General features: G+C 40.9%; 1 protein-coding gene across 2 annotated transcripts in view; it reads left to right on the top strand.

The window, feature by feature from the left end:
• Positions 1–20,669, top strand: part of LOC101483022 (protein jagged-2) — a 50,729-nt gene extending 30,060 nt beyond the window's left edge. Inside the window, exons 6-26 of one of the 2 annotated variants that reach the window (XM_004554689.4) lie at positions 543–673; positions 1,463–1,582; positions 1,708–1,821; positions 1,960–2,073; positions 3,969–4,082; positions 5,340–5,386; positions 5,942–6,115; positions 6,215–6,365; positions 6,477–6,641; positions 6,933–7,046; positions 7,572–7,685; positions 7,776–7,889; positions 7,990–8,106; positions 8,322–8,349; positions 9,147–9,232; positions 9,834–9,947; positions 10,590–10,705; positions 10,812–11,072; positions 11,570–11,701; positions 16,870–17,029; positions 17,363–20,669. In XM_004554689.4, coding sequence (XP_004554746.1) covers positions 543–673; positions 1,463–1,582; positions 1,708–1,821; positions 1,960–2,073; positions 3,969–4,082; positions 5,340–5,386; positions 5,942–6,115; positions 6,215–6,365; positions 6,477–6,641; positions 6,933–7,046; positions 7,572–7,685; positions 7,776–7,889; positions 7,990–8,106; positions 8,322–8,349; positions 9,147–9,232; positions 9,834–9,947; positions 10,590–10,705; positions 10,812–11,072; positions 11,570–11,701; positions 16,870–17,029; positions 17,363–17,868 — 2,992 coding nt within the window. In that variant the 3' untranslated portion in view covers positions 17,869–20,669. The remainder of the gene's footprint in view (positions 1–542; positions 674–1,462; positions 1,583–1,707; positions 1,822–1,959; positions 2,074–3,968; positions 4,083–5,339; positions 5,387–5,941; positions 6,116–6,214; positions 6,366–6,476; positions 6,642–6,932; positions 7,047–7,571; positions 7,686–7,775; positions 7,890–7,989; positions 8,107–8,321; positions 8,350–9,146; positions 9,233–9,833; positions 9,948–10,589; positions 10,706–10,811; positions 11,073–11,569; positions 11,702–16,869; positions 17,030–17,362) is intronic. The other variant, XM_004554690.4, reaches the window with a different exon arrangement.
• The last annotated feature ends 5,602 nt before the right edge of the window (positions 20,670–26,271 follow it).

Genomic DNA, 26,271 nt, shown 5'->3' with positions numbered 1-26,271 from the left:
AATTGCCCTTTTTTTGGCACCCGGCAGCATCCCTCGTGTTCACCAGCCATGTCCCACTGGCACGATGGCATGACATCAAGTGCTCCTCTGTGTTTCCCGACATCGTAGAAGTATTAAATGACTTTATTGTTATCAATACGTAACTATCACTCTTTCTCAAGGCTAAATCCTCCTACCCCCCCACCCTTTCCCCTCGCATTTTTAAGCCTGTCTGTGTGCCTGATGCTCCCTCAAGCTGGTTGTGCTATTAAGAACACATTCTTATTGTGCGTGTGAAATAAGAGGCACTTATTTTGCTAATAAATACACTCACCCACTGTTTTCCCTCTTCTATGTGTGCTTTTTATTTATTAGTAATGGCACAAGTATTTCAGTCCTCAGGAGCTTAACTGTCTGTAACCAGTTTTCGGGTTCATATTGTTCCTGATTGAGGAAAAGAAAGAAGCGAGGAGGCAAAAACAGCTGCCCAGGTGTGCTGTCTGTATCAACAGCAAAAGTATTTGGTAATTAAAATAAGGACATTTCTTTTCTCTGTGTTGCAGGTGTAACTACGGCTGGCAGGGTCCGTTGTGTGAGGAGTGCTTGCCATACCCAGGCTGTGTTCATGGTACCTGCAAGCAGCCCTGGCAGTGCAACTGTGAGAAGAACTGGGGAGGCCTGCTATGTGATAAAGGTCAGAAGTTAAATATGTTTTCTAAGATCTAAGATATCCATCTTTAACATAGCCAGAATTTCCAAGACAAACAATCCTTATGGTTATTTATTACAGACGCTAGCTCTGACGGGACCATGTTAGTCAACACAGGATTCTTATTCTGTGTGCACTAATTGACATGTGGCAGTATACCTCCGTTTTGTGGGGAGGGCGGCAGCATATAACCTGAATAGAATTAATTAAGTCAGAAACAACATGAATAGCGTGAAATAAGGAGCTGGGTTGGAGGTGGGTTGACAAGTGGCTTGCAGAGAGAGCGACTGCTTAAATAGATGCTCGAGGCTTAATTAAGCTGTGATCTTAAAATTAGTCAGTAAATAAAAAATGTCTTTGGGTTGTAGTGATCAAAGAAAATATAACTGTGACAACAATGTGAGCAGACATAATAGGTACCATTTCAGTTGTCCAATGTCTTGGAAATAAAGAAAACCTGTTGCTCCTGTAGGACTGTGATCCTTTGTTGTTGGATTCATCTTGGCCTCATGGTGAGACTGGTCAGGATGCAGGGTAGTGAGATAGAAATGGAATAAATTCATCATTTTGTAGGAAAAAAGTGATGGTGGCTGATGTGTTTTGGAAGTTAAAGAGCACAGAGATGCAGAATAATGACACCTCAAAGTATTTAATTATTATTTTTTGGTCAGGGAGGCTTTTGTACGTAACAATTTTGCTGCTAGTTATCTATCAGATAGCTTCTCCCAGAAATATCACTTCACACACACACTTTACTGTTCTGTCTCTGTGCAGATCTGAACTACTGTGGGACCAACCGGCCCTGTAAGAATGGAGGAACGTGTATGAACACGGAACCAGACGAATACCACTGCGCCTGTCCGGATGGCTACTCTGGCAAGAACTGCGAAATCGGTCAGTGTCTAAATACAACGCACCAAACATTTAGGTTCAAAGACCTTTGCTTTGGGCCACAGTACATTTGGGACAAAGCTCCAAAGAAACATAAAAATCAATTAGACATTTGACTTTCTTTTTAGCGGAGCATGCCTGTGTGTCTAACCCTTGTGCCAACGGAGGGACGTGCCACGAAGTCCCTACGGGGTTTGAGTGTCACTGTCCTGCTGGCTGGACTGGGCCAACCTGTGCTAAAGGTGAGAGGTGCTAAACTGTCTAGGTATTTCCCAGGTATGGCAAATATTACTTAGATGGATACATATAACTATAGTTTTCTGTACCACACTAAGTACTGTGGCTGTGATAGTAGCTTTAACATAAGTCTTATATTTCAGACACTGATGAATGTGCCTCCAGCCCCTGTGCTCAGGGCGGGACATGCATCGACATGGAGAACGGCTTCGAATGCCTCTGTCTTCCACAGTGGACAGGCAAGACCTGCCAGATAGGTATGTCTGTCTGTCTCCATCTAATGAATGATGTATTCTAAAGAAAGAGAATCATCTCATTTGAGCAGCTCTTTTTTTTTTTTTTTTTTTTTTGACTGCTCAACATCATAAATTGATGTGTTTTTCAAATTAAATTAGGTGTCTTTCAGGTAGAAGCTTCATAATATTATATAATTTTAATTTTAAAATCCTAATTTGAAAAACCACTGCATGCTAGATGATATGTGGTGAAGCCAATGTGTGTGGCACCTATGGTGAATTCCATGCATCCACACTTGCGCGCAGAGTTACAGCATATCTAGTTGTTTGTTTATCCTGCCACATCGTTTAACCAGCAGTATAACTGCAAGAGGCCCACTAATTTCATGTGTGTGTCTGTCTGTGCATGCGCATGCCCAGCGGAGACGCTCTCCGAGCATCGTCTGCAATTTGAGCCAGGTGACTTGAGTAAAGCTAAAAATAACCCCCCGCCTGGCAACTGCTAGCCTTGGGACCAAATCTACTCCACTGGGGGGTTATCTTTGGCTCCAGACTGGCCGTAACAGTGGAGTATATGCGCTACGGTGAGGCAACGCCCCAGCATAGCGGAGCCCTCACACCCTCCGGCTTCAGCCAGGAAACACTTTATAACCTGTAAACATACACAGGGAGCAACCGAAATGCAGCGGCTTGTGTTACGAGTCCTGTTATTCTCAGAGTGCTTCCCCTTTCAGGGAGCAGGGTGGTACCTGTGGGAGAGGGAGATGAAGTGAACGGGTGCTTTAGATCGGGAGGAGGCTCGGGTTTTGGGAAGGGGTTTGGGGTGTTTAGTTTCAGCAGGCTAACAGGTGCCGCTTACCTCCTGGGAGTAGTATTAATGCACTGTGTGTTGGTTTATAGTGGGCAAGGCGGCACGGTGGGAGCGGCGAGCGCTGCCTCTGAAACTGACCACTTGGAATGCCGCAGGTTGGCCCTCAGGGAATGCAAAAGAGAGACATTAACCCCTAGGGGTGGGGATGAGGACAAAATGGCAGGAGTAGGGGGAGGCAATGGAAACCAGTGGAAAAGTAAACACCCATCCAGACATGAACTTTACTTTATTACCTAGTACACATTACATTTATTTCAGTGTTCATTTATTTAAATAAATCAAGTGGCTTTATTGTGATTCCAACCATGTGCGGTGGTACAGTTCACAGTGAAACGAGACAACATTCCTCCAAGACCATAGTGCTACATATGACATATAACAGACAATCAACACAGGACTCCATAAAGTGCAAGTGTGCAAAAATGGCAAAAACACAAAACAAAGACAGTGCAACACCAGACAGAACAGAACGATACAGACACAAGACAGCAGATGACAACAATGACAGTGGGTTGTGCAAATGACTGCACACTGTGCAAAAAGTAACTTGATGTGTCATATATATATATATATATATATATATAATAAGTGCAGAAAGCTGTGAGCAATACAGGAATTAAATTAAACTTGTGCTGTGGTAGGGCGCTACTGAAGTGTTTCCAATAACCATCAAAGCACCAAAATTGGTTTTGGAGACAGCTCCAAACAGGTCTACAAACAGCGTATGCCCAGTGCGGATGACAACCATAAATCAAGGTGTTGGAAAGAGTTACCATGAGTCAAATATTGCAGGATAATTCGCAGCACTTTGAGTTACCATGGAGCATTTTTTGTTCCTGCGTTTAAAGCCCGTAAATGAAATGAAAAAAGAAAAAAAAACAATTCACATAAGTTGTCGCTAAAAGGGAAGTTTGGGAAAGACCTTCGATCTTTGGCCTTCATTTCAGTGGGCTGTGTGACAGGAGGCTGTGCTTGGTGACGGGCTTTCTGAGCAGGTTCTTGGCTTTAATTCATTTTCTCTGTGTCTCTCATCTCCATTTTTCAGATGTAAATGAGTGCGCGGGGAAGCCGTGCCTCAATGCTTACGCTTGCAAAAACTTGATTGGTGGATATCACTGTGCCTGCTTTCATGGATGGGTGGGCCAGAACTGTGACATCAGTTAGTATCAGTCCAGCAGATCATTAGTCTTTAGCCTCTTTCCAGCTACCTGTAGAAAACAGAGGTGAAACATGGGCCTCTGTCCAGCCAGCTTCTTTTCCACTGTAGCAGTAAATCAGTGTTTGTTCTGATAGATGGTTTCTCATGAAAATCTACATCATGTAATTCCTATTTCAAAAATAATAACCAATTTTTCAGGAAAAATGGTCTTTCTAGATGCTTACTACAAGCACTGACAGCATAGCAATATGCTATTAATATCTATCGATATCAAAATTGCTAGCAAAATTCTAGTAAATTCCAATATAATAGGTAACATCTTTTAATATCTGAACATAGTATTTACTGCAGTTTTTTTTCTTTTCCCGAAATAAAGAAAAAAATATCTGCACAAAAAAGTCACACGGGGCCTTAAAAGCATGTGAGTTTTAACCTGTTTTTGCATATTTTCAGCAATTTTATTGCCACCAAATTTTTTTCTTTGGCAAATTGATTTAATTAATCACGTTTATTAAAGATATATTAAAGAATAAATTTATCTTTGACCTTTAATTTTGGAAACAGTCCAATCTCTAAGCTCAGTGGTAAATTTAAAAAATATTGGCAAAACAATCAAAACTTCACCTTAAAATCTTCCAACAGTAGAAAGTACATGTTCATATTATGTGACCAAAACATTTTGACTAGAATTTCCTTATGCTTTGGTGACACAGGTGTGCTAGCAACAGAATGAGCTGCTGTCCAGTATAGTCCTTAATAATTCATATGTATATAGTATATTTTACATTGTACACATAAAAGTCAAGAAGAGTTTATCTTCTTAGAAAGCACAAAAAGAAAAACGTCTACTGAGAAATCCAGAGATTTGCAGATGGCAGTGGAAGAGAAGCTTGTCGGCCAAGGAAGCTGGGCTTTAGCTGTATTCTGTCTCTTTTATACCTCCCTTATGGCTGTGTACCTGCTACACACTGGCTCACTCTTCTAAAACTACAATGTTTTCCCAAACTATCAAACTTTTTTCTTAAATTGCTTAAACTCTTTAGGGTTAGCTTTTTTCCCTCTGCAAGTTAAATTCCGTTGCACATTCTCACAGCTCATCTGCACCTCTGAATCTGCAATTCTTCCAGGCATGGAAAACTTTGCTTTGGTTTCATCGACCACTTTCCTGTAGCAGCTGCACGTTACAACACTGTTCTGCCCATTTTGTCAAAGTCTGTTTCAGATCTGACATTTTTCTTGTGATTGATTATTCAACAGACGTGAACAGCTGTCACGGACAGTGTCAGAACGGAGGGACCTGCAAGGTGAGACTTTTTAGTTCAAACATAATGAGGTCTTTATTGATTTTATTTTTGATGTGATGACAGCAACGGAGAAGTAACATGCTTCTTGTCAATCATCCAAGTACCTGTCACAACATAAAAGAATAAGCTATTATGACTTTGAAAGGTTATCAACATTCAATGACTGAATGAGCTTTTGTGTTTTGTTAAACAAATAAAAAACAAAACTTCAAATATGGACTTGGGTTTGGATTTGAAGCCTGTTTCAGATAAATCAAGAATTAAAGAAAATGCATGGCATTGATCCAGTAAGTCAAGTAAGCTGCATCAGCCTCCTGGTTAGTTTTGCATGTATTAGCTAAAGAAGGTGTTGAGCTGTTTCTTAGTGAAAAACAGTTTTTTCCTTATAACCTGAAATCAGTCACTATTTGTGATGTGCAACTTACCCTTTCCAAATGTCACAGCAGTTGTCATGGTGAAAGCTTGAACATATCTGGACAAAAGTGACAGTTTAATTATCCTCTATAAATAAAATGTGTCAGCAGACACTTTGATGACTTCTTATCTTTATACCAGGAGTTGGCCAGAGGCTACCAGTGTGTCTGCCAGCCAGGTTTTGGGGGTCGGCACTGCGAGGTTCCGAGGAACTGGTGCAGTAGCAGTCCATGTAAGAACGGCGGGCGCTGCCACACCCTGCTGCACGGCTTCATGTGTGAATGCCCACAGGGCTTCACTGGAACAACGTGTGAGGTAAGGACTAAATCCAACTTATATAATATGCAGAAGACAGTTTGATGTTTTTGCTGTAGTTTCGTTTCACAAATGCATTTTCTGTTTTTCTTCCTGAAGTTGCAGAACAACCCCTGTAGCCCAAACCCGTGTCAGAACAAGGCTCAGTGCCACAGCCTGACCGGTGATTTCTACTGCAGCTGTCCGGATGACTATGAGGGCAAAACCTGTTCAGAGCTCAAGGACCACTGCAAGACCAACCAATGTGAAGGTAACCCAGCATCTTCACATTTTTAAAAAATGTACTCATCAGAAAATTGTGACAAATAATTCCAAAGTGCTCCCCTTGCTGATCATCTCTTTTTCATTTCGTTACCCCAAGTGATTGATAGTTGCACTGTTGCCGTCACAACTAACGACACTAAAAAGAGGGTGTGGAACATCTCATCCAATGTGTGTGGACCGCGTGGCCGCTGCATCAGCCTGCCGGCTGGGAACTTCAGCTGCTCCTGTGATCCGGGATTCACTGGCACCTACTGCCATGAGAGTGAGTCATTATTAGCTGACCCACCCACACACACACACACACACACACACACACACACACTGACTATATTTATCATCAGTTACCATCACTGGGAACCACATAATTCTTACGGTAATTCAAACTCTCACTTCAGCAATCATGTCTGTCTTAGTTTGGTCTACTTAGTTTGGTCTACAGCAGAAGGAAGAAAGAATCTCAATAAACAAAATGTAAAAGACAAAAATCAACAGTTTTGATCTTTTCTTGAAAATTAACAGGGTATTAAAAGAACTCTTCTCTCTTTGCCTGCAGACATTAATGACTGTGCATCATCTCCGTGCAAGAACGGAGGCACTTGCATCGATGAGATCAACTCCTTTAAGTGTTTCTGCCCAGACGGCTGGGAGGGCAGCCTCTGTGATGTTGGTGAGTGTGTGTAGGTGTGTGGCAGAGGAGTGGATTTTTCTCAGTGTTGGTGTAGCTCAACAGTACAAGCTGTAAAGGAGAGCCTGGCTGAGTCATGCAGATTATGAGTCACAGCCATGGGAGACACAAGAGGAATGATGAGCAGTTTGAGGATCTCGCAGAGGACTAGAAGATTTGAGATAAATACAGGTGTAAAATGTAACAATCAAGCCAGCTGACAGACTCAAAATCTATTTTGTGGCTATGTGCTTACAGACAGTGCACACATTTGCAGATGACAGTCTATATTATATTTGAAAGGAAAAGGGTTAGGTTTAGACAGAAGTAATTTATTGGTGAAATAAACATTGACAGTTTTGAGTGCAAAATACTATAATCTCTGCCAAGACTATGCCTGGGGCTAGAGAAGCTTGAGTTTTTGCTGAAGAGTTGAACCAAACTATTATCACACGTTATCTGATTACGTTAGGACGGTAATCAGTAGCTAAAACGAGTGCACTGAGTTGCTGTCTGACTCTTTTCCAGACGTAAACGAGTGCAGCAGGAACCCCTGTCAGAATGGAGGCCAATGTGTCGATCTGCTTAATGACTTCTACTGCAACTGTGTAGACAACTGGAAAGGAAAGACCTGCCACTCACGTAAGTTCAACATGCGAGCCAACTCATTAAATAGACACTTTGCATTGCGTCAAAAGCTTAAAATCTTTTCCCCATGCCATCTCGGTGTAGGCGAGAGCCAGTGTGACTCCACTACCTGCAGTAACGGGGGAACGTGTTATGACCACGGAGACTCCTTCCTGTGCAGCTGTCACTCAGGCTGGGGTGGCAGCACCTGCAACATGGGTGAGACACCAGCATCACTTTTGTTTCACTGCAAAAACACAGAGTTACATTAATGATTTATAAAAAAAATTTTTTACTGTGTTTTATTTGTTTTTTTTAGCCAAGAACAGCACCTGTGATTCAGGTCCTTGCGAAAATGGAGGGACATGTGTTGGAGGGGGAGACGCCTACACTTGTATATGCAAAGACGGCTGGGAAGGACCCACATGTTCACAGAGTATGCAAAGTTTTGGGTATTTCTTACATTCTCTTACTAACCAGGATACATGCAGATACTGTGTGTTTAAAAAAACGTATGTCTATATACTGTTAATGCATCAGGATAAAATCAGTTACATATGCTTTTTATACATTTATACAACTCACTCATTCTCACCTATGGATTATGACAGGTTTCAAGTTTTAAAGTTAATTATGTCTTTCCTCTTGCAGATGTTGATGACTGCAATCCTCATCCCTGGTAAGATATGGAAATATTTTGCCCTCTAATGATTTTTAAAAATGTATTGGTGCTACAATATATCAGTATCTAAGGAAATCTGTATGTGATGTGTTTTTGTTAATGAGTTTGAGGTTGTTGGTTGGTTGGCTACACAAAACAACACATTTTATAATTTTTTTGTTTTTTGCAATTTATTGAAAAAATGAGGAGTACGCAAACTGTTGAGATCTTGGGATTCTCTACATCAGAGAGGCTACCCTGGACAAAAGCCTTCCCTCCCCCTTGCCCTCCCCTTCAATGACTGACAGGTGGATTAGTGGTGGTTTTGGTTTTTTGGAGAAGGCGGTGGATGAGGAGGGGGAGAAGTGCAGGAGAGTGTGAAGTGTCACCCCTCTGACCATTCACCGACCTCGACCTGGGAAACATTGTAAGGAGTGAAGGTGTTGAGGGGTGTTTGGGGGGGCTCGGTATGTGGCCTGGGCAGATTTACATATGAAGCCTGGACATTGATCTGGGATCAGCTTCATCCTGCTGCGCCTGAGAGGCTCTGCAGACCCACAGAGCAGAGCGTGGGATAAATCAGGACTACTAAGCTACACATATCTACCCGTTCACCCATTTTCCAGCTATGCGTAAATTTTCTTATCTCTTTTGTGTGTGTGGGCGGGGTTATATGGGTCAAATTAGATTATTTACTTACCAAGTACAAAAAAAATTCAGAGAGCTTTTGTTAACATCAAAAACTGAATATTTGTTTCTAGGTTAAATCCACTTTTGATTGACTTGTTTGGATCTGTCTCCTGTCTCCTTTGTAGCTACAACGGTGGCATCTGTGTGGATGGTGTGAACTGGTTTCGCTGCGAGTGCGCTCCAGGATTCGCTGGACCGGACTGCCGCATCAGTGAGTCCCTGGGAACTGGAAGGGGGCATGAGGCTGGGGTCAGATGGGCGGGGGTTCAGGGGTGAAAGGCCGCAGCGAGGGAGCGTGAGCCGATTGTTTCAGGGCGACAGATTAGGAAGCCTTTCAGGAAGACCGTCTTAACCTCTCCCCTCTGCACCGAGCGAGGTCAGAGCTGAAGTTTGTCAGACAGGTCTGTGCGCTCTCCCGTGGCCCTTCTGGGAGAGAGCTCTTCAGAAAAAGCCCCCGCTGAACCAAAGCGTTCAGCGTTATTCTTTTAAAGAGTTTAAAACCAAACCGGTATTTGAGACTTTTTTTTTTTTTTTTTTTAAGTAGAGAAACACTCAAAAGAGAAATGCAACACTGAAAGAAATATCTGTACTTAAAAATATTTTTTAGTTCTTAATGTTTTTAGGTTGTAGTTTTCAACTTTCTATGCGCTATAATCTGAAAAGTTTTTTCTAACAATGCCTACAATGCTTGCTTTTTAAATAAAGCACTCACAGTTGTTACAGTGAGTCACCGGGACTTGTCTAGACTGGTCTATGGTGGGCATTAGAAGTTTAATAATTCTCTGCACGCTGCCTGCGGTTTTCTCTTTCAGACATCGATGAGTGTCAGTCGTCTCCTTGTGCTGAAGGTTCGACCTGCATGGATGAGATCAATGGCTACCGCTGTCTCTGTCCTCCAGGACATGCTGGACCTCGCTGCCAAGACTGTAAGTACAATAAATAGCTGTTTATAGAGGTTCATAAGATGATGGTTTAGACATAAACCAGATTTGAATCATTTTATTAAAGAAGACCTATTATGCTCGTTTCCAATATTTCTTTGCTTGGACCTTTTATCAGAGTAGCTGTTTGTTCATTTTTCACAAACGTTTGTCTTTATTTAGCACCCTTTGTGTGCCCTTTGGGTCTGAAGCCTATACGTAGATCCCTTGGCCCTCTATTTAAGCTCCCTGTCTTCTGATTGGCTGTCCCCAGTAAACACAAGGTCTTAAAAGCAGGAGGGGCTAAGACAACCATATTTGCAATATCCTCTGTCTATGACATCAAGCAGAGCTAAAAATAGAAAAAGTATCTGAAATGGAGTGAGCTTTTGGCTTGCAGGACTACATCGGCATACACTGACATCATTATTTTGAACTTCCACCATTTTTAATGTAAGCATTCACTACTCTGATAGTAGGTGCTGTATATGACAGAAGAAAAGGAGAGAGAATAATATGTCTACCTAGGGCAGCTCTATGGCTTTCATGTGACTACAGTGAACTCCAGCAGTTTTATAGGATTATAACTTACATTTAAGATTACATTTGACAACTTCAATTGTTGCTTTAATTCTTTCTTCTTTCCAGTCATCGGACTTGGGAAGCCATGCCGTCACACTGACCTACAGTTTCCTCACGGCAGCCGCTGGGAGGAGGAATGTAACACATGCCAGTGTGTCAACGGGAATGTTCATTGTTCCAAGGTTAGGAATACGAGAATGAATCGTAATTGCTAAAGCTAAGCTAGCTCGGTATTAGCTAACTGAGCGTTTGGTGTGGACCCTCTCTCTGAACGCTGAATTCCTCTAGGTGAGATGTGGCCGTAAGCTCTGCATCCTCCCGAAGGCTCTTCCGCCTCCCGAAGCAAACCTTCCGTCCTGCCCCGGAGGTCACGAGTGTGTGGAGCACCAGTTCCTCACCTGCTTCTCGCCACCCTGTCATCAGTGGGGGGTGTGCTCAACGCCAGACCCCCCCACACCTCTGCACACCCAGTGTGAACCTAACAGCGGCTATCTGGATAACAACTGTGCTCACATCACACTCATCTTTAAAAAGGACAAAGTGCCACAGGTGAGTAAATCATACAGAAGTAGGAACTTGAATCGTTGTCTTCTGAATTTTTTTAAGCTTGGTCTGTGGGTCCAGTTACAAAAGCCTTTTATGTCTTATGCTTTAGTGGCACTGAACAAAAATCTGTGGTTTTACATTGCAGGCACAGTTCACATAAACGTGATTCTTAATGTATTCTCCATACATTTCAAGACTTTATTAATATTAACACATGGCTTTTAATATAGAGGACACTTTTAAAAAGGGACAGGTGCTGGATCAGCTCTGTACTGGCCAAAAAACTTTGAGTCTTAGCAGGGGGAGGGGAAAAGTTTGTCTGGCTGTCTGGGTCATGCCTGTCGGGCATGTCTGAATGGGAACAAATCTGCTCCTCTGACAAAGTGCTGATGAGGCAAGGTTTTCCCCCTGCTGGGGGATGCTTTCGGATTGAATCCATGTAAGAAAGACTTAAAAGGAATGAGAGGAATTTGTTCACCCGTGTTGTCCGTGTGCCGCAGGGAACCACAGTGGAGAACATCTGCTCGGAGCTGAGGTATCTCCCCGTGACTCGGACGCTTGCTGAAGAGCGGGCATTGCTCATCCTCTGTGACCAGTCCTACTCCACCAGTGATGCCGTGGAAGTCGCTTTGGTAATTATTACACACATACACACATGCACTTGTGTGCACTTGTCCCACAATGTAAGACTGACTTGTGCCTTTATATTTGAAAAAGCAAAGAGCATTGGTGAGAAGTTTTAGGATGATTCCAAGACAGGAAAAGGAAGAAAGAAACGTTTAGAAAATCTGTGAAGGTTCTCAGTCATACAGGTCATCATAGTCTAAGGAGCTTGGAAAGAAAAGCGACTTCTTTAAGTTGCTTGAAGATGTTTCACCGCTCATCCGAGAAGCTTCTTCAGTTTGAAATATGTATCTTTATGCAAATAATTCATCCCCCATTATGGCTACTGCATCCACCCACTACCATGATTCTGTGGAGATGCCTCTCTGATCTTTGATCCTGCTTACACGAACTCCCAGTCTTTCCTCCTCACTTGTCCCTTTTTTTCTTCTTCCACTTTATTGAATCGCACATAACCCCCCACTGCAAATTGTTTCCAGTAGAGGACAATAAAATCAGATCTTTTTTCTATTTTTGGTTTATTTCGTCCTTGTTTTAGAAAACAGAGAGAGGAAAGAAAGAAGTATTTGATGCTTTTAACAACATCTGGTTAAAATTTAGCTTTACTTTTGGGAACTTGCCGATCTTGCTCTCCTTCTGCATATTTCTTCTTCTTCCTCTGCATCTTTTCCTTCCCTGTCTTCTTTATCTTCTCCTTTAATATCTGCACAATCTGTCTGATCCCATCTGTCTCCCTTGCTTGCTTTTATTTGCCCTCCTTTATAATTTCCCCCCTCTTTGTTTTAGTTTCTGTATTTCTCACTCTCGGCCACCCAGACTTGAGGGAATCAGTCACATCTAAGCTCTTAATGGAGGGGATTAGTTTTTGTTCCTCTGATGTTTGCAGGCCTGTTTTGAGCGACAGATACAGGAAAAGGAGTGGTGAGCCTGACATCCACCCAAACTCCTCAACAAGGCTTTCATAAAAAGAAGGAGGAAAAAAAATAAAAAGCTCCACTCCCACTTGTTGCGGACTTGTGTTGCAGTGATATGTCACCGCTCAGTTTCACGTGCGAGTGAAATCTTTATGATCTGAGCGCAGGCTTTAACCTGAGCGGAGAAAGAAGTGCGATGCCTGTGTTTCAGAATGCATGTGGGGACGAGTGGTTTGTCTTGGTTTGTGTCCCCTCGAACATGTTGTGGCCTCTTCAAATGTTTTTTAAGGAAAACTGAGGGATGTTCAAGAAGTTGTGGCCAAATATTTGAAAGTGTTTACTTCGATTTGTTTCATCAGGCATGCTCATCACAGAGTTGTCCATGGGTGCTGCACAGACCTTTGCAGACTGATGTCCGCTTGTTGTAGGTGTGGCGGTGTTGAATTTATATACAGATATGGAAAAACTAGTAAGGTGGGAAACACTTGTTTATGTTCATGCTGTGTTGGTCCTTTGCTTTAGCGCTTGGCATGGAAAAAACAGTCATCATACATAAGAAATCTTTTGTAGTGGAGTGTTGGAAACTGTTTTTAATTTTAACAATTTTTTGTGCTTCTTTCTCTTCATGGGGAATTCCACTGTTGTTCCCATTACTGTCCAAGCCAGCGTTTCTACCAGTCAGCGCTCTGTCTGCTGATAGCATCGCAAACGTTTGGCTCGATGCTGTTGGCTTTTTGGAGGCGCTGGTGGAATTTCCTCTGTCTTTGTAGCCATGCATTCGATTTAGTTGAGTTTTATTCATATATATATATATATATATATATATATATATATATATATATATATATATATATATATATATATATATATATATATATATTAGGGGTGCAACGATACACAAAATTCACGGTTCGGTTCGATACTTTGGTGTCACGGTTCGATATTTTTTCGATACAAAAAAAATGTTCATGCCTTTTTAATTTGTCATTTATTAAAATTATAAATATATATTTTAACTCAAAAGTACAGTTTTTAAATTTAACCCTAACCCTTGTGCGTGTTTTTTATTTTGACAGCGAATGCGCACCTGCGGACCACTTATGTGCAGCCCTGGTTATTTAGCTCGTCATATTGCAGCCACAGAAATTCTTTTGTCCATGTAACCATAAAGCTGCACTTTCTTTTTGCCTTATAGTCTGATTTGTCATAACTTCTCCTGCTACTTTTACACACGCACTCACATAAGCTCAGCGATTCTCTGCGTGATCAACCTCTCACATGTTTAAGCTTGCTCCGGGAGATTTCACTTGTCATGTTTGCATAGTAAGCTAACGATTAATAAGACGATGTCAGAGGAATTGGTGCACAAATTATCATCACTCACCAATCAGTGCTGTCACTCTCTATACACAGTTCGCACGATTGCAAAGTGAAAGCAAAAAAACAAGCGCAAATTCAAACGCGACTTCAATATGTCACATATTGACAGTGGCTCACCCAATGACATAATTACCCAGCTACATTTCTGAAAGAATGCAAAAGCATTGACATATATTTTTCCTACAATAGCCCGACGGGCAGGGAAGAGATAGATTTTGGTAGCCCGACTGAAAAAATCGCTAGCTCCGGGACGTCGGGCTAGCGATATTGCAAGCCCTGTATCTGATTGAGGAATCACTCATCTTTGGAAAAGAGAGTTTATTACAGAGAAATGTCTCTTTCCAAAATAAAAGCTATACTATCCGCTTCTTCTGGGCTATATTCTCAGCAGCATAAGGAGAATCATGTGCTAACAGCTGTCTAAATGACTCGGCTAAAGTTAGTAGCATGCTTGTTGTTTTTGTCTTTGCACTAGGATGATGTCGGCGTAAATGTGCAGTCATATTCGTTGTGTTCCCACTAGTGCTTTCAGGTTAATCTCGTTGAAACGCCACAACACGGCAAATCTCCGTTAACGAGCTACCGCCGATCGCTCCGTGCATGGGGCTAGACGGCCAACACGTTAACGAGCTAACTGCGCTAACACACTAGTTCACACCAATGTAATTGAGCATTGCATGGCACATCCAACATACTGTTTTACTTTAGTCCATGACTCGCTTACCTTCAGGGTCATACGTCACATGAAAACCAAAATAATTCCAAACGCCAGATCTGAATGAGGGTGGGGGAGGTCCATCTTGCAAGGAGAGCTTAACTTCTGTCTCGCTAGCTTGCCCTGTGCTCTCCCTCCTGACTATGCTGTCTGTGTGGAGCGCTCAGTGGATCTGCGCTCGACAGTGCAGCCTAGGCGGAGTAGTCGAACACAGATTCACTGAGCGCTCAACACAGACAGCATCGTCAGAAGGAAAATTGATAAAATAAATTACAAATGTTGTATTGTTCGATACATATGCGTACCGAACCGAAAGCACTGTATCGAACGGTTCAATATCGATACGAATATCGTTGCACCCCTAATATATATACATATATATATATATATATATATATATATATATATATATATATATATATTATAACAACAAGGCACTTTGTATTGTAAGGTAAAGACCCTAAATAACCCCAGAGAAAACTGCAACAATCAAACAACCCCCTTTGAGCGAGCACTTGGTGACAGTAGGAAGGAAAAGCTCCCTTTTAACAAGAAGAAACCTTTAGCAGAACCGGACTCCAGAGGGGGCAGCCGTCTGTCGTGACCAGTTGGGGTTGGACAAACACAAACCAACACTAATGAACTAAACACTAAATGTGTTTTCATCCGCTGCTCAAGATAGTCCCAAATAATTGCAAAAAAAATTAATTATTTCCTTCTGTTTGAGCTTTTTTTTGCTGAGGATTACCTTTCCCGCTAGGTAGAAATAGTGTAAGAGGATGTGGACTGATTCTTCTTACAGCTCTTGGAGGGAGTCCTGTCTACATGCCCAAAATTACAACTAAGTTCTTAGAACTCCAGCGTTGGGATGTTTTAGCTCCTGCTTCAGGATAGCCGCTTTCTGGCACAAGAGGAACTTAAACACTAGAACAGTGATTGTTCTAGAATTGAGCACATGTTGCTGTCAAGTGTGTTAGATACATTTCCTCTCCAAACTGGAACAAAATATGGTAAAAATAAATAAATAAATAAATCCTTCAAGAGTATTTGGGTGTTATTAAGCAAACTCGGACCTCCACACACAGTAAACAATATATAGAGAAAATGATGAACCCCAAAAGATCTCCTTGCAGTCTACAGCATGCACGTTGTGCACTGAGCTCAGTATCTCTGCAATGTGATCTGTCAGTCAGTCTGGAAGTTGGGTGTGTGAATGAGCTGCTGATTTCCTCAGGAGAAGAAAAAAGGAGTGTTTGTCCCCAGGCGAGCAGGGAGCACAGCTGGCCTCTTTTCTATTGTTTGTCCTAATTGAACTACACAGCACACAGCTAATCCCCCAACAACAGCCCTGCATCCCCAACTCCACCTCTCTGTTCTCACCATCAGCACCTTATTAGGCAATTAACTCCACCCTCAGCGGGGGGGGGGGGGGGGGGGGGGGTGGGTTCACAGCCTGCCAGATGTTGGGAGGAGAATCTCTTTTATTCTGACGGATGAATGTGTTTTTTCTTCTTCTTCTTTTTTGTCTTCTTACATGGCCTCGAGCGAGACTTTGACCATTTGGCGAATGGGACTTCTTTTCTTTCTCCGCTGCACTGAGGGAATCTGTGTTTTGCAAATTTTTTTCCTTTTACCTACAAATCAGCTTTTCTTTACATCGCTGAAAAGCTCTATTCAAAGAGCACTGAAAGGTTTGAGGGAGTATTTGTGTCCCCTGTAATGAAAAGCAACTGTCAGATGTTTAAGATGTGCATTACATATTTTAGTGTGTGCAGGGATCATGATTTGATTGGAACTCTCTCTGTTATTCTTGTCACGATGGTTCTGGTTTTGCTTATCTTCTGGGTTTGGTTTGTGAGAATCAGACTTTCTGGCAGTAGAAAACTAAACGTGACACGATGAACCTTTCAGAAGAGGCACAGAAATGATGTGATTTTAACCAAAAATAAATGCAATGAGATGTTCTCATGTAATCCAGGATTATACAAAAGCAAGTGTCTTCCAGGACCATAATTGAATGAAACCATTAATTCCTGCAATCAGCTATGAAAACACTAAACTTTCTCTGAGCTATACCCACCACATATTCAAATCTAAACGGCGAAACAAGTTATTTTGAATTAAAAAGAGAAATAAATCTTATTGTTCCTGTTCTTCCTCTTTGTAGTCTTTTGAGCAGGATGGAGGATCGAAAGACGGCGACTGTGGACAGATCCAGAAGGTGGCCAGCGCTATCACCACTGCGCTGTCCAAACGCCAGAACAGCACCATCATTCTGGCAGTGGTTGAGGTCAAAGTGAAGGTGGTGGTGGAGTGCCCTACTGTTGGTGAGTTACACATCGGTTCCTCTGTGAGAATTAGTCTACCGTATTTTTGTCATATTTGCTACAACTAGCATTTTTGTTCAATTTATCACTTAAAATTGTGTTGCTCAATCACGAATCACACTGATGTTACAAAATTCTATACAATCACTCTCTGGCCTCTGATCTGCAAGAAAAAACTGAAGCGGTTCCAAATTTAGTCAAATTTAGTTATTATATTCTGTACAAAACAATAGGTACATGCTTTTTTCTTAATTTTGCCGATGGTATGATATATCTTTGTAACATCTTTAAATGCAATGATCTCCTAATATCCCATTAAACCTTCCTCTTCAGGTTACCTGGTCCCAGTTTTGTGTGTGGTCTTCAGCGTTCTCTGGATCTTCTGCATCGTTGTTTGCGTTTGGTGGACCCGCAAGAGGAAGAAAGAGCGCGAGAGAGCGGCCCGATCTGAGGAGACAACAGTCAACAACCAGCTGGAGCCGCTGCGAAGCAACGCTCTCAAGGATAACCGCGACAAAGACGTTCAGTATGAATGCAAGAAACTGATGGGCCCCTCTGACAGGACGTGCGATGGGGCCGAGGGTGAGGAGGACGGGGAGCACGAGGGGGATCAGGCGGAAGACGAGGAAAGGGCGTTGGGCATGGGAGACAAGTGTCCGCCTCAGAAGTGCACCATAACACAGGACAGGGGAATGATGGGTAAGGGAGGGATGATTTGTACAACGCGCAGCGGTCCGCTGAAGGTGCCGCACCGGACAGCGTACAGCCCCAAAGACAACCGGTGTAAAAACCTGAATGCCGCCAAACTCAGCGAGGACATTAAAGATCACTACGTGTGAACCCCACACAGGAAGAGGAGGGACCGTCTGAGTAAAAGGAAGAAACTGCGATGTCTTCAATGTCACTGACTTTTCAACTCTTAAAAGCACCAAAAGTGAAGATTACAGATGCTTTAATTTTATATTTTTTATTTGCCTCGCCTTATTTAAATTCTTCTTCTGCAGCACAGATGTTACTATAAAAAATAAAAAAAAAAAGAGGCATGAAAATTAAACATCACGGCTTCGGGATTTCTGGATTGTTACACTGTTGAAATCAAGAATTTTCTTTTCACATTTCTAGATTTTCTGTTTACACACATTTCTTTCTATTTTTTTTTTTTTTTGCTTCACTAGAAAAAAACTAACGCTCACGTTTGTTTCTTTGAAACTTTGGAGATTTAACTGAACGTCATTGGCTGGCAGCTGTTAACGCCGTTTCTACTGCGTGGCGTGGTGCATTTGTTTCCTGTCTGCCTTAGCCCACACCTGTGGGCCTTTTCTACACTGTCTTCAAATCATGTGTTTTTATTTAAAGAAAAAAAATACTAAAAACAAGTTTTATATATATATTTAAGTTCTTTGAAAGTTGGCACAAAGTAACCACTGTATAATGCCTGGCATGATTTTTTTTTTGTTTGTTTGTTTACAGTCATAAACATCTTAAAGGTTTATATATCATTTGAAAATAATTGGCACTACTTCCTGCAAGTCTGCATGATTATTTTTCAGCATATTGCTTTAGTAGAAAAGTGCCTTCAGCTCCTATTTTTACTTCTTTCCTTCCTCTTGTAGACTGTACGCAGATTTTAAATACACAAAAAGGGAAAGAAGTCCTAACAACAACTCGATCGCAGTAAATGCTGTTTTCTTCTTTGCATTGTACATATGTAAATATAAAAAATGGCTGTGTATATTTGAGTTTAATAACTTAAGTGATGCTTTGTATCATAGTTATTCTAAAAAATAAGATTGTTTTGTGGTTGTTTCTTTCTTTCTTTTTTTAATTATGTCATTCCGTTTATCAGTGTCTGTTGACACTACGACAGGTTTTAGACAGATTTTTCAGTGCCCGTGGTCCCACTGAGTCATGAAAACTTGTTTAAAGAGAAATTAAGTGTTGATTGTTTGTCTTTATGTTTAGAATTATTTGTTAGAGAGCTGATCCCAGACCTGCCAGCCATTGGAACAGGCTGTGAGGATCAGCTGGGTCATCAGTGCTACAGCTACAGGAACTCCATCATTAACAGTCATTTTCATCTCACTGGAGACCTCCAGAGTGAAATTTTATGAGCATTTGCAATAGTCACCTTTTATTACTTTTGATACTTTTAATTCTACAAATTCAATTTGTAGTGTATTTTCTTTTTTTTGGGGGGGGGGGGGTCCATTTGATCTTTTTAAACTTCGGTCCCTGAATTTCATTATCACAGTGTTCAGGGCTAAGTATAAAGCCAGTCCTCCAAAAAATATATTAATATGACTGATGTTATTTTGATTTTATGCCATTTTGTATCCAGATAGGTTCTAATTTATGTATTTGCTCAGTTTTCTGTTGGATTTTTGCTAAATTATGTATTTTCTTTCATTTTCTCCACATTGGACTTGCTGTAACACACCATTGTCATTTATCACTTAATGACTCACTCATAACTGCTGATCTCTACCTTCTAATCCACATTGTTCTTTTACATTTGAAGCAATCCGAGTAGATCCAGATCTAGGTTTCTTTGTTCAGGTTTTCCTCAGTATCATCACTCAAAACGAGTAAAGCTGTTCCCGAAAGCACTTCTTAATTCATTAATGTCATACTCCCTACAGAAATGCATGTACTGACATTTGACAATCATCATTTTGGCATCACAGCAGGCAAGCAAATTGAAGAATTTTGATATTTGTCTTGTCAAAAGCAAAGGCGAAGTGCTGTATGCTATAAATGATGTGTTTCTGTTCATGTCTGGCAGAATGGAAATATAATTTCAAGTTAAGAAAGTTTTTGACTGACGGTTCTGAGGTGCTCTGCCACATGCTGCTTACGAGATTATTGGACACCAAATGGCAAAAAGGAAAACTTTGGTGACTCTTTAATCAGCACTGATGCATCTGATTTCTATTTTCAGTATGTAGAGGACGCAGGGTCCAAACAACTTAAAAGCCCCGCTGCCAGTCTCACTTGAGCCTCTTAGTATGTGAGTTACAAATTTATAGTTCTACAGTCTGCTGACAGCAGAGATGCTGCACAGAGCAGCATGGTGTTAGCTTCAAACAACTCCACGGTAATCATCCACCCAGGGGAAGTGCTGTTTAGCAAGACACTGAAACCTCATCACAGACAGTGTGTTGTGTGAATGGGAACCTGCTTGCAATAGATGTGTCTGTATCCTAATGTACCGCCTCTCCCTGTGTGTATCTACTCTGGTCTAATGAAGGGAACAAGTTGTATTACTGTTGATGTTGTTTGACTGTTGTGGATGTTGTCCAGTCTGTTTCTGCACTAAGAACACACAGAAAGAGAAATGTTTAGTGTTACCTCCACAGCAGTTGCAGGAGGGGGTTGGGGGTCAGTTATCGTCACTGTTTGCAGATGAATATGATGATTTTTTTTTCAATATTTTTTGTTAATGCAGATGCATTCATAGAAAACCCAAATAATTTTTCTCTCAGTAAATTTTTACTTTCTGTTAGCCCCACACGGAGGGCTGAATGTGCAGAACATTGTAATTATTTTGTACAATATTTGGTAAAAGTCTTGGTTTGTTAGTGGAATTTTTTTGTTTGTTCTTAGAACAATACTATTATTTATTAAAGTATTTTATACCAAAGTCTGTTTTGTGTTGTCATTTGTTAAAAAGCTGTCATTGGCTACTGCAAATGCCCTTATAACTGGACCTTTCACTAACGTACTCTTGAAGCTTTCATTTACCTTCCATTCTGTAACTTGTTCATTCTAGACATTTGAATTCATCCTAAAGTTGTAAAGTGTTTCTATGTATTCATTGTAAAATTCCAAGTTCCATTTAGTTCAAATCAGCACTTTGAAAGGGAACATTTTACATTTGTATTCTAGAATTTTACTTCCTACTTAAAAACTCCAACCTCAATTCTCGAGCGTCACTTTCCAGTAAAGTTATATTCATTCGATTTTAAATCCCACACAATTACTTTTTTTTTTTAACCTTTTTTCCAAATTAGAACTTCTACATTTTTTTATTTTAGAATGTCACTTTCCATTCTAGAACTTCTTTCCCTCCTTGACTCAAATTGTCACTGGAACTTCAATTTTCATTCAGCAATTGTGTTTTACAGTTTGCAGTTTTTTATTTGCAGACCTAAATTTAAACCTACCGCATGTTTTTGGTGCTAACCTAGTTTTCACTAGTTTTGAGAAAAGGCGCTGTAATCAAGGAGTGTCAAGCTGACACTTCCTTCCTTTTCAAACTAAAAGTCTGTCCACTTTAGGTCACACAGAACTGCTGTATTGGGTCAATATTAGCTTTGCAAAATGTTTACAGGGAGTGTGGTTAAACTCTCCTAAATGAAGTTTGTTCCATAAACTGAATTTGCTTATGTTTCATTTGTAAAGGGTTACGAAATAGGTTTAAATTGCAGGAGTTCACAATATGAGTTGTTTTACCTTTTTTACTTTCTACATTTCTAAAAAAAGAAGAAGAAAAAAGTACACATTTTTTCTGCAATATTTTCTATCCTATCTTATTTTTGTATGTAGCTTGACACCCAAAACATTTCTTTAGCCATGGAGACAATTGCCCAGCATCCCGCTCCCACTTCATTTAGCGCCAAGCCAATAAGAGAAGTCCTTTGCATGACTACATCTGCCCCTTTAATGACATGGTGGGAAATGATTAACAGTAGCCCGCTCTGCATGAAAGCCTTCCAGCAGCTGTGTTGGATATCCTTAATGCTTGGTGGGACGTTATGTGCTATGCTGTGTTCATTAACCCATCAGTTGTTTTGGGAAGAATGGGAAATGTGTCTGGAATCCTGGATGGCATAGCTTTCAGGTCACATGCACGTTCAGTGCACATTTGCTGACCTGCTTGGAGTGGAGCACAATGGGAGAATGAAAAATAACGGCACAGTACAAACAGCAGGAACAAGCGATAGCATTAGCAACTGGTGTCGTCCCACAATGTAGCATGTAAACAGAATTAAACTGCTTGTATCAGAGCACCGCCTTGTAATCGGAAGGTTGCCGGTTCGAGCCCCGGGCCGGACAGTCTCCGTTGTTGTGTCCTCAGACAAACTTGACCTAAGAGGCCTGTTAAAATCACATTGTCCATGTTGGGAATCAGTAATTTAATGGCATCAGCAAATTCCATCTGGTGATAAAGTCCAAGGCTTGGGAAGCCACGCGGAGCATTTGTAACTCCAGCCCATCTAGAAAGTCAGAGCAATAAAGCTTAAGAACTCACTTTATAACAGCAATGTCCTTCCTAATGAACAATATCAACACCTTCCACAATGGATTCCTCATGGATCTCAAATGATCTCAGAAAAGATACAAGTGGAAGTGCCTTATGTCCCTCCAGGGGTGAAAAGAGCCAAATAACTGTCTACAAGGAAGTCAAGAACATCTACTTGTGATGTGTTTTGTTTTTAGCTCAGCTTTTTAAGCACATATGGAGGCAAAAAGTTAAGAGGGAAAACATGAACAGTTCCAAATATGTCGTCTAAGGAGCTTGGAAAGAAAAGCATCTGGACTTCTTTAAGTTGTTTTCACCTCTCATCCAAGAAGCTTCTTCAGTTCTAGGGTCAAACGGTGGAGAGTCCCAGATTTAAGCCCTATGAGAGGGTCCCCCCAAAAGGGACAATGGACCCCTAATGATCCTCTACCTAATCACACGAGCCAAGGTGTGAAAACGGGTGTAGGTCAGCTCATTGTGAAACCTACCCCCACCCTATCATGAGATTTCCTGAGGTCAGATGGCCCAGGATGTGAGTGAGTATTAAGGAAGGGAAGGGATCTCAGAACTGGATTGTAGATGGCAGACAGTTGGTGTCGTAAGCCACCGCCTCTGTTCAAATATGGTCGCTCACAGTGGGCATAGATTCAATTCAATTCAATTCAGTTCAATTCAATTTTATTTATATAGCGCCAAATCACAACAAAAGTCACCTCAAGGCGCTTTATATTGTACGGTAGATACAGAGAAAAGGCCAACAATCATATGACCCCCTATGAGCAAGCACTTTGGCGACAGTGGGAAGGAAAAACTCCCTTTTAACAGGAAGAAACCTCCGGCAGAACCAGGCTCAGGGAGGGGCGGACATCTGCTGCGGCCGGTTGGGGTGAGAGAAATAGATGGCCTCTTTCCCTCCTCTTTCAAACCATCTGTCTTCTCTGTCCAAAATGTGAACATTGGCATCCTCAAAGGAGTGACCTTTGTCCTTTAGAGTCTTGTCCTGCCGAGGTGGCTCTTCTATGTTGTGCCATGCGTTTATGAAGTGGCTGTTTGGTCTCTCCAATGTAGAGGTCTGAGCATTCCTCGCTACACTGTACAGCATTCCAAATATGTCAAAATCCACAAGCTTCCTTTTGTGCAATAACAAATTTTACAATAAGACAAAGCCCAACAGGCAGGCAGACATTTAGGTATTAAGAAAATCAAAGATCCAAAGTTGCTTTCCATCAGTTTTTGACAAAATAAAAAAGAAATTATATTGTTTTAGTCAAAATAATAATTTTCTTTAAGGGAAACACAAATTGCTTACATACAATCCAAGACTGGGTACAGTAGGCTGGACAGTCTATTTAGTAAGTTTAAAAAATATGAAATTTTCCAACACATTGAACAATAGAAGCATGTCTCATATATAGAGTACTGTTTAGAAATATGTACCTACATACAAAGTGCAAGTAAACATAATTAACCTCCTTTTCCATTCTTTTTAACATTACAACATGGCTATTTAAGTTGTTGCTACCAGGATGGCTAACTAACCAACTCTTCCAAGTTGGTCCCTGTCATGCTTGAAGAACTCTAACTGATGGGAGATGTGTCGTGGATTCACGGACCATTTGATGCTTGTCATCCTGGATAATTTAAACTACCAACTCAAAATCGTTTCTATGGTGATAACATCAAGACGTTGCTTTGTGCTTAACTGAAAAGTTATCATCCTCTGTACCTAGAAGGATGACTCAATGTGGCAGATAAGCGGCTGAAAAGAATGATGCGCGCAATGTGTAATGATTGATAAACTGTGTTGCAGGTCGGCCAGTTGGTTTCTTGGATGCTGTTAACGGTGCATGGATGCGAAGTTTGACAGTTTGAAGCGGTTCAAAAAGTCTGGTCAGTCTGGATGCTGCACACAAATCAAAAGAAATGTTATTATTTACTTTCACTTTCTGCAATATTAGCTTGATGATTATGCTTTTTTTTCTAGTCTTTTTTTCCTTCAGTTTAGAAAAAACGGATGTTTGAGTCTGGCAGCACGGTGGCACGGTGGTTAGCACTGTTGCCGCGCAGCAAGAAGGTCCTGAGTTCAATTCCAACATCAGGCTTTCTGTGTGGAGTTTGCATGTTCTCCCCGTGTTTGCGTGGGTTCCCTCCGGGTACTCTGGCTTCCTCCCACCGTCCAAAGACATGCAGCTTGTGGGGATAGGTTAATTGGATAATCCAAATTGTCGCTAGGTGTGAATGTGCGAATGAATGTGAGTGCGAATGGTTGTCTGTCCCTGTGTGTTGGCCCTGCGACAGACTGGCGACCTGTCCAGGGTGTACCCGCCTCTTGCCCTATGACAGCTGGGATAGGCTCCAGTGCCCCCCGCGACCCTGAAAAGGAGAAGCGGAAGCGAATGGATGGATTTGAGTCATCTGAGGCTTTTTCTAGTAAATCAACTTGCATCCATTGTTCACCTTTTATACACGCCTGTGACTGCCTCAGTTTTTCAGGAAGACTTACCTGGCATCATTGTGATATCAGAAATAAGTGAAAGTTTCAGAAGTCAAATAAATCCGAAGAGTTCCAAGCAAAGAAAGTTTTTATCAACATCAAACATTTAATATTATAGACTGTAACTTCTGAGCTGTCCTTACCTTTGAAAATGCTGCAATTTTTTTATCCATCCCTGGAAAATACAACAACCGTACAATTGCTAGTAGACGCATTATGTAGAAACAGTTTGTGTGTTTGGTGATATTTGGTGCACAGCATTCATAGACATCATTCTGTCTATGAATGCTCTTCTTCAGCAGCTAGTTAGATTTCCATCTTCACCAAAAATACATCACATATCATCACTAGCTAGGATGTAGCAAATGAAAAATGAACCCACTCAACAGTAATATGCATTAACCTGCTTGTCAGATCTAATTACTCATTAACTCAGGGTGCAGGAACACTCTTCCAGCCTTCTTTAACCACAGGGTAAACTGTGGTGATAAACAGATGGTCATAAATATTGGTCATGCCTTTATGATCACATGGTCTACAGCAATGCTCAGGTAGGTGGTCTTGTGTTTAAATGACGCTCAGTTGGTACTAAGATGCCCAAAAATCTATTCTTAACTTACACGAGTGACATCCAGTGTGGTCTTCTGCTGCTGTCGCTTATCTGCCTTAAGGTTTGACTTATTGCACGTTCAGAGATGCTCTTCTGTACATCTTAGTCAGCTCAAAGCAGTCTTCCTATTCTCCTCTCACCTGTAGCATCAACAAAACAGTTGGTCATCATAAATTTCTCAGATACTCAGACTAGCTCGTCTGGCACCAACAAAGCCACTTAAATCACTTTAATTGCCCATTCTGATGCCCTGTTTACATGTGAAAACACAATGAGTTGCTGCCATCTGATTGGCTGATTAGGTATTTAAGTTGACGAGCAGTTGAACTGGAATACCTAACAAAGTGATTGAGTGTGTAAGAGAAACATAACAGTACCAAAGATATTTTCAAATCGGTTGTATTTTGAACAAATACAACTTATGAAAGGTTGAAACTGAATAACTGGATCTGACTCCATAAAAAACAGTGTTAGTTTATTTTTTATTTTTTTTATTTTTATAAAACTATCAATGTCTTAGTTTCATTATATGTTGTTATGTACTTTAAGTACAATAAATTGTTTGTGAAATATTACATTCTACTTTTATTTACATTCCACACAGAAAAAAAGCTTATGCCAAAAACACTGATTTTAAGTAATTTGATTAGATGTAAAATTTCCATGCCATTTTGTGACATATGTACAATGTAAAACATAACATTGATTGACATCTGGTCAAATAACATTTACTTAATTACTTGCATACATTCATTTTATACCAAGCACATTTTCTTCACAATTTTTGATATTTCAGTTCAACTCAAAATTACTGCCTTACCTTTATTGAAGGTCAAAAATATTTTTAGAAAGCTTATTTCATGCACTGATGTTTTACTTAAAGAAAAAAAATATTG

This window comes from Maylandia zebra, linkage group LG19, assembly GCF_041146795.1.
Source record: "Maylandia zebra isolate NMK-2024a linkage group LG19, Mzebra_GT3a, whole genome shotgun sequence".
NCBI classification, from domain to species: Eukaryota; Metazoa; Chordata; class Actinopteri; order Cichliformes; family Cichlidae; genus Maylandia; species Maylandia zebra.
This window is presented reverse-complemented; position numbering and strand designations above follow the sequence as displayed.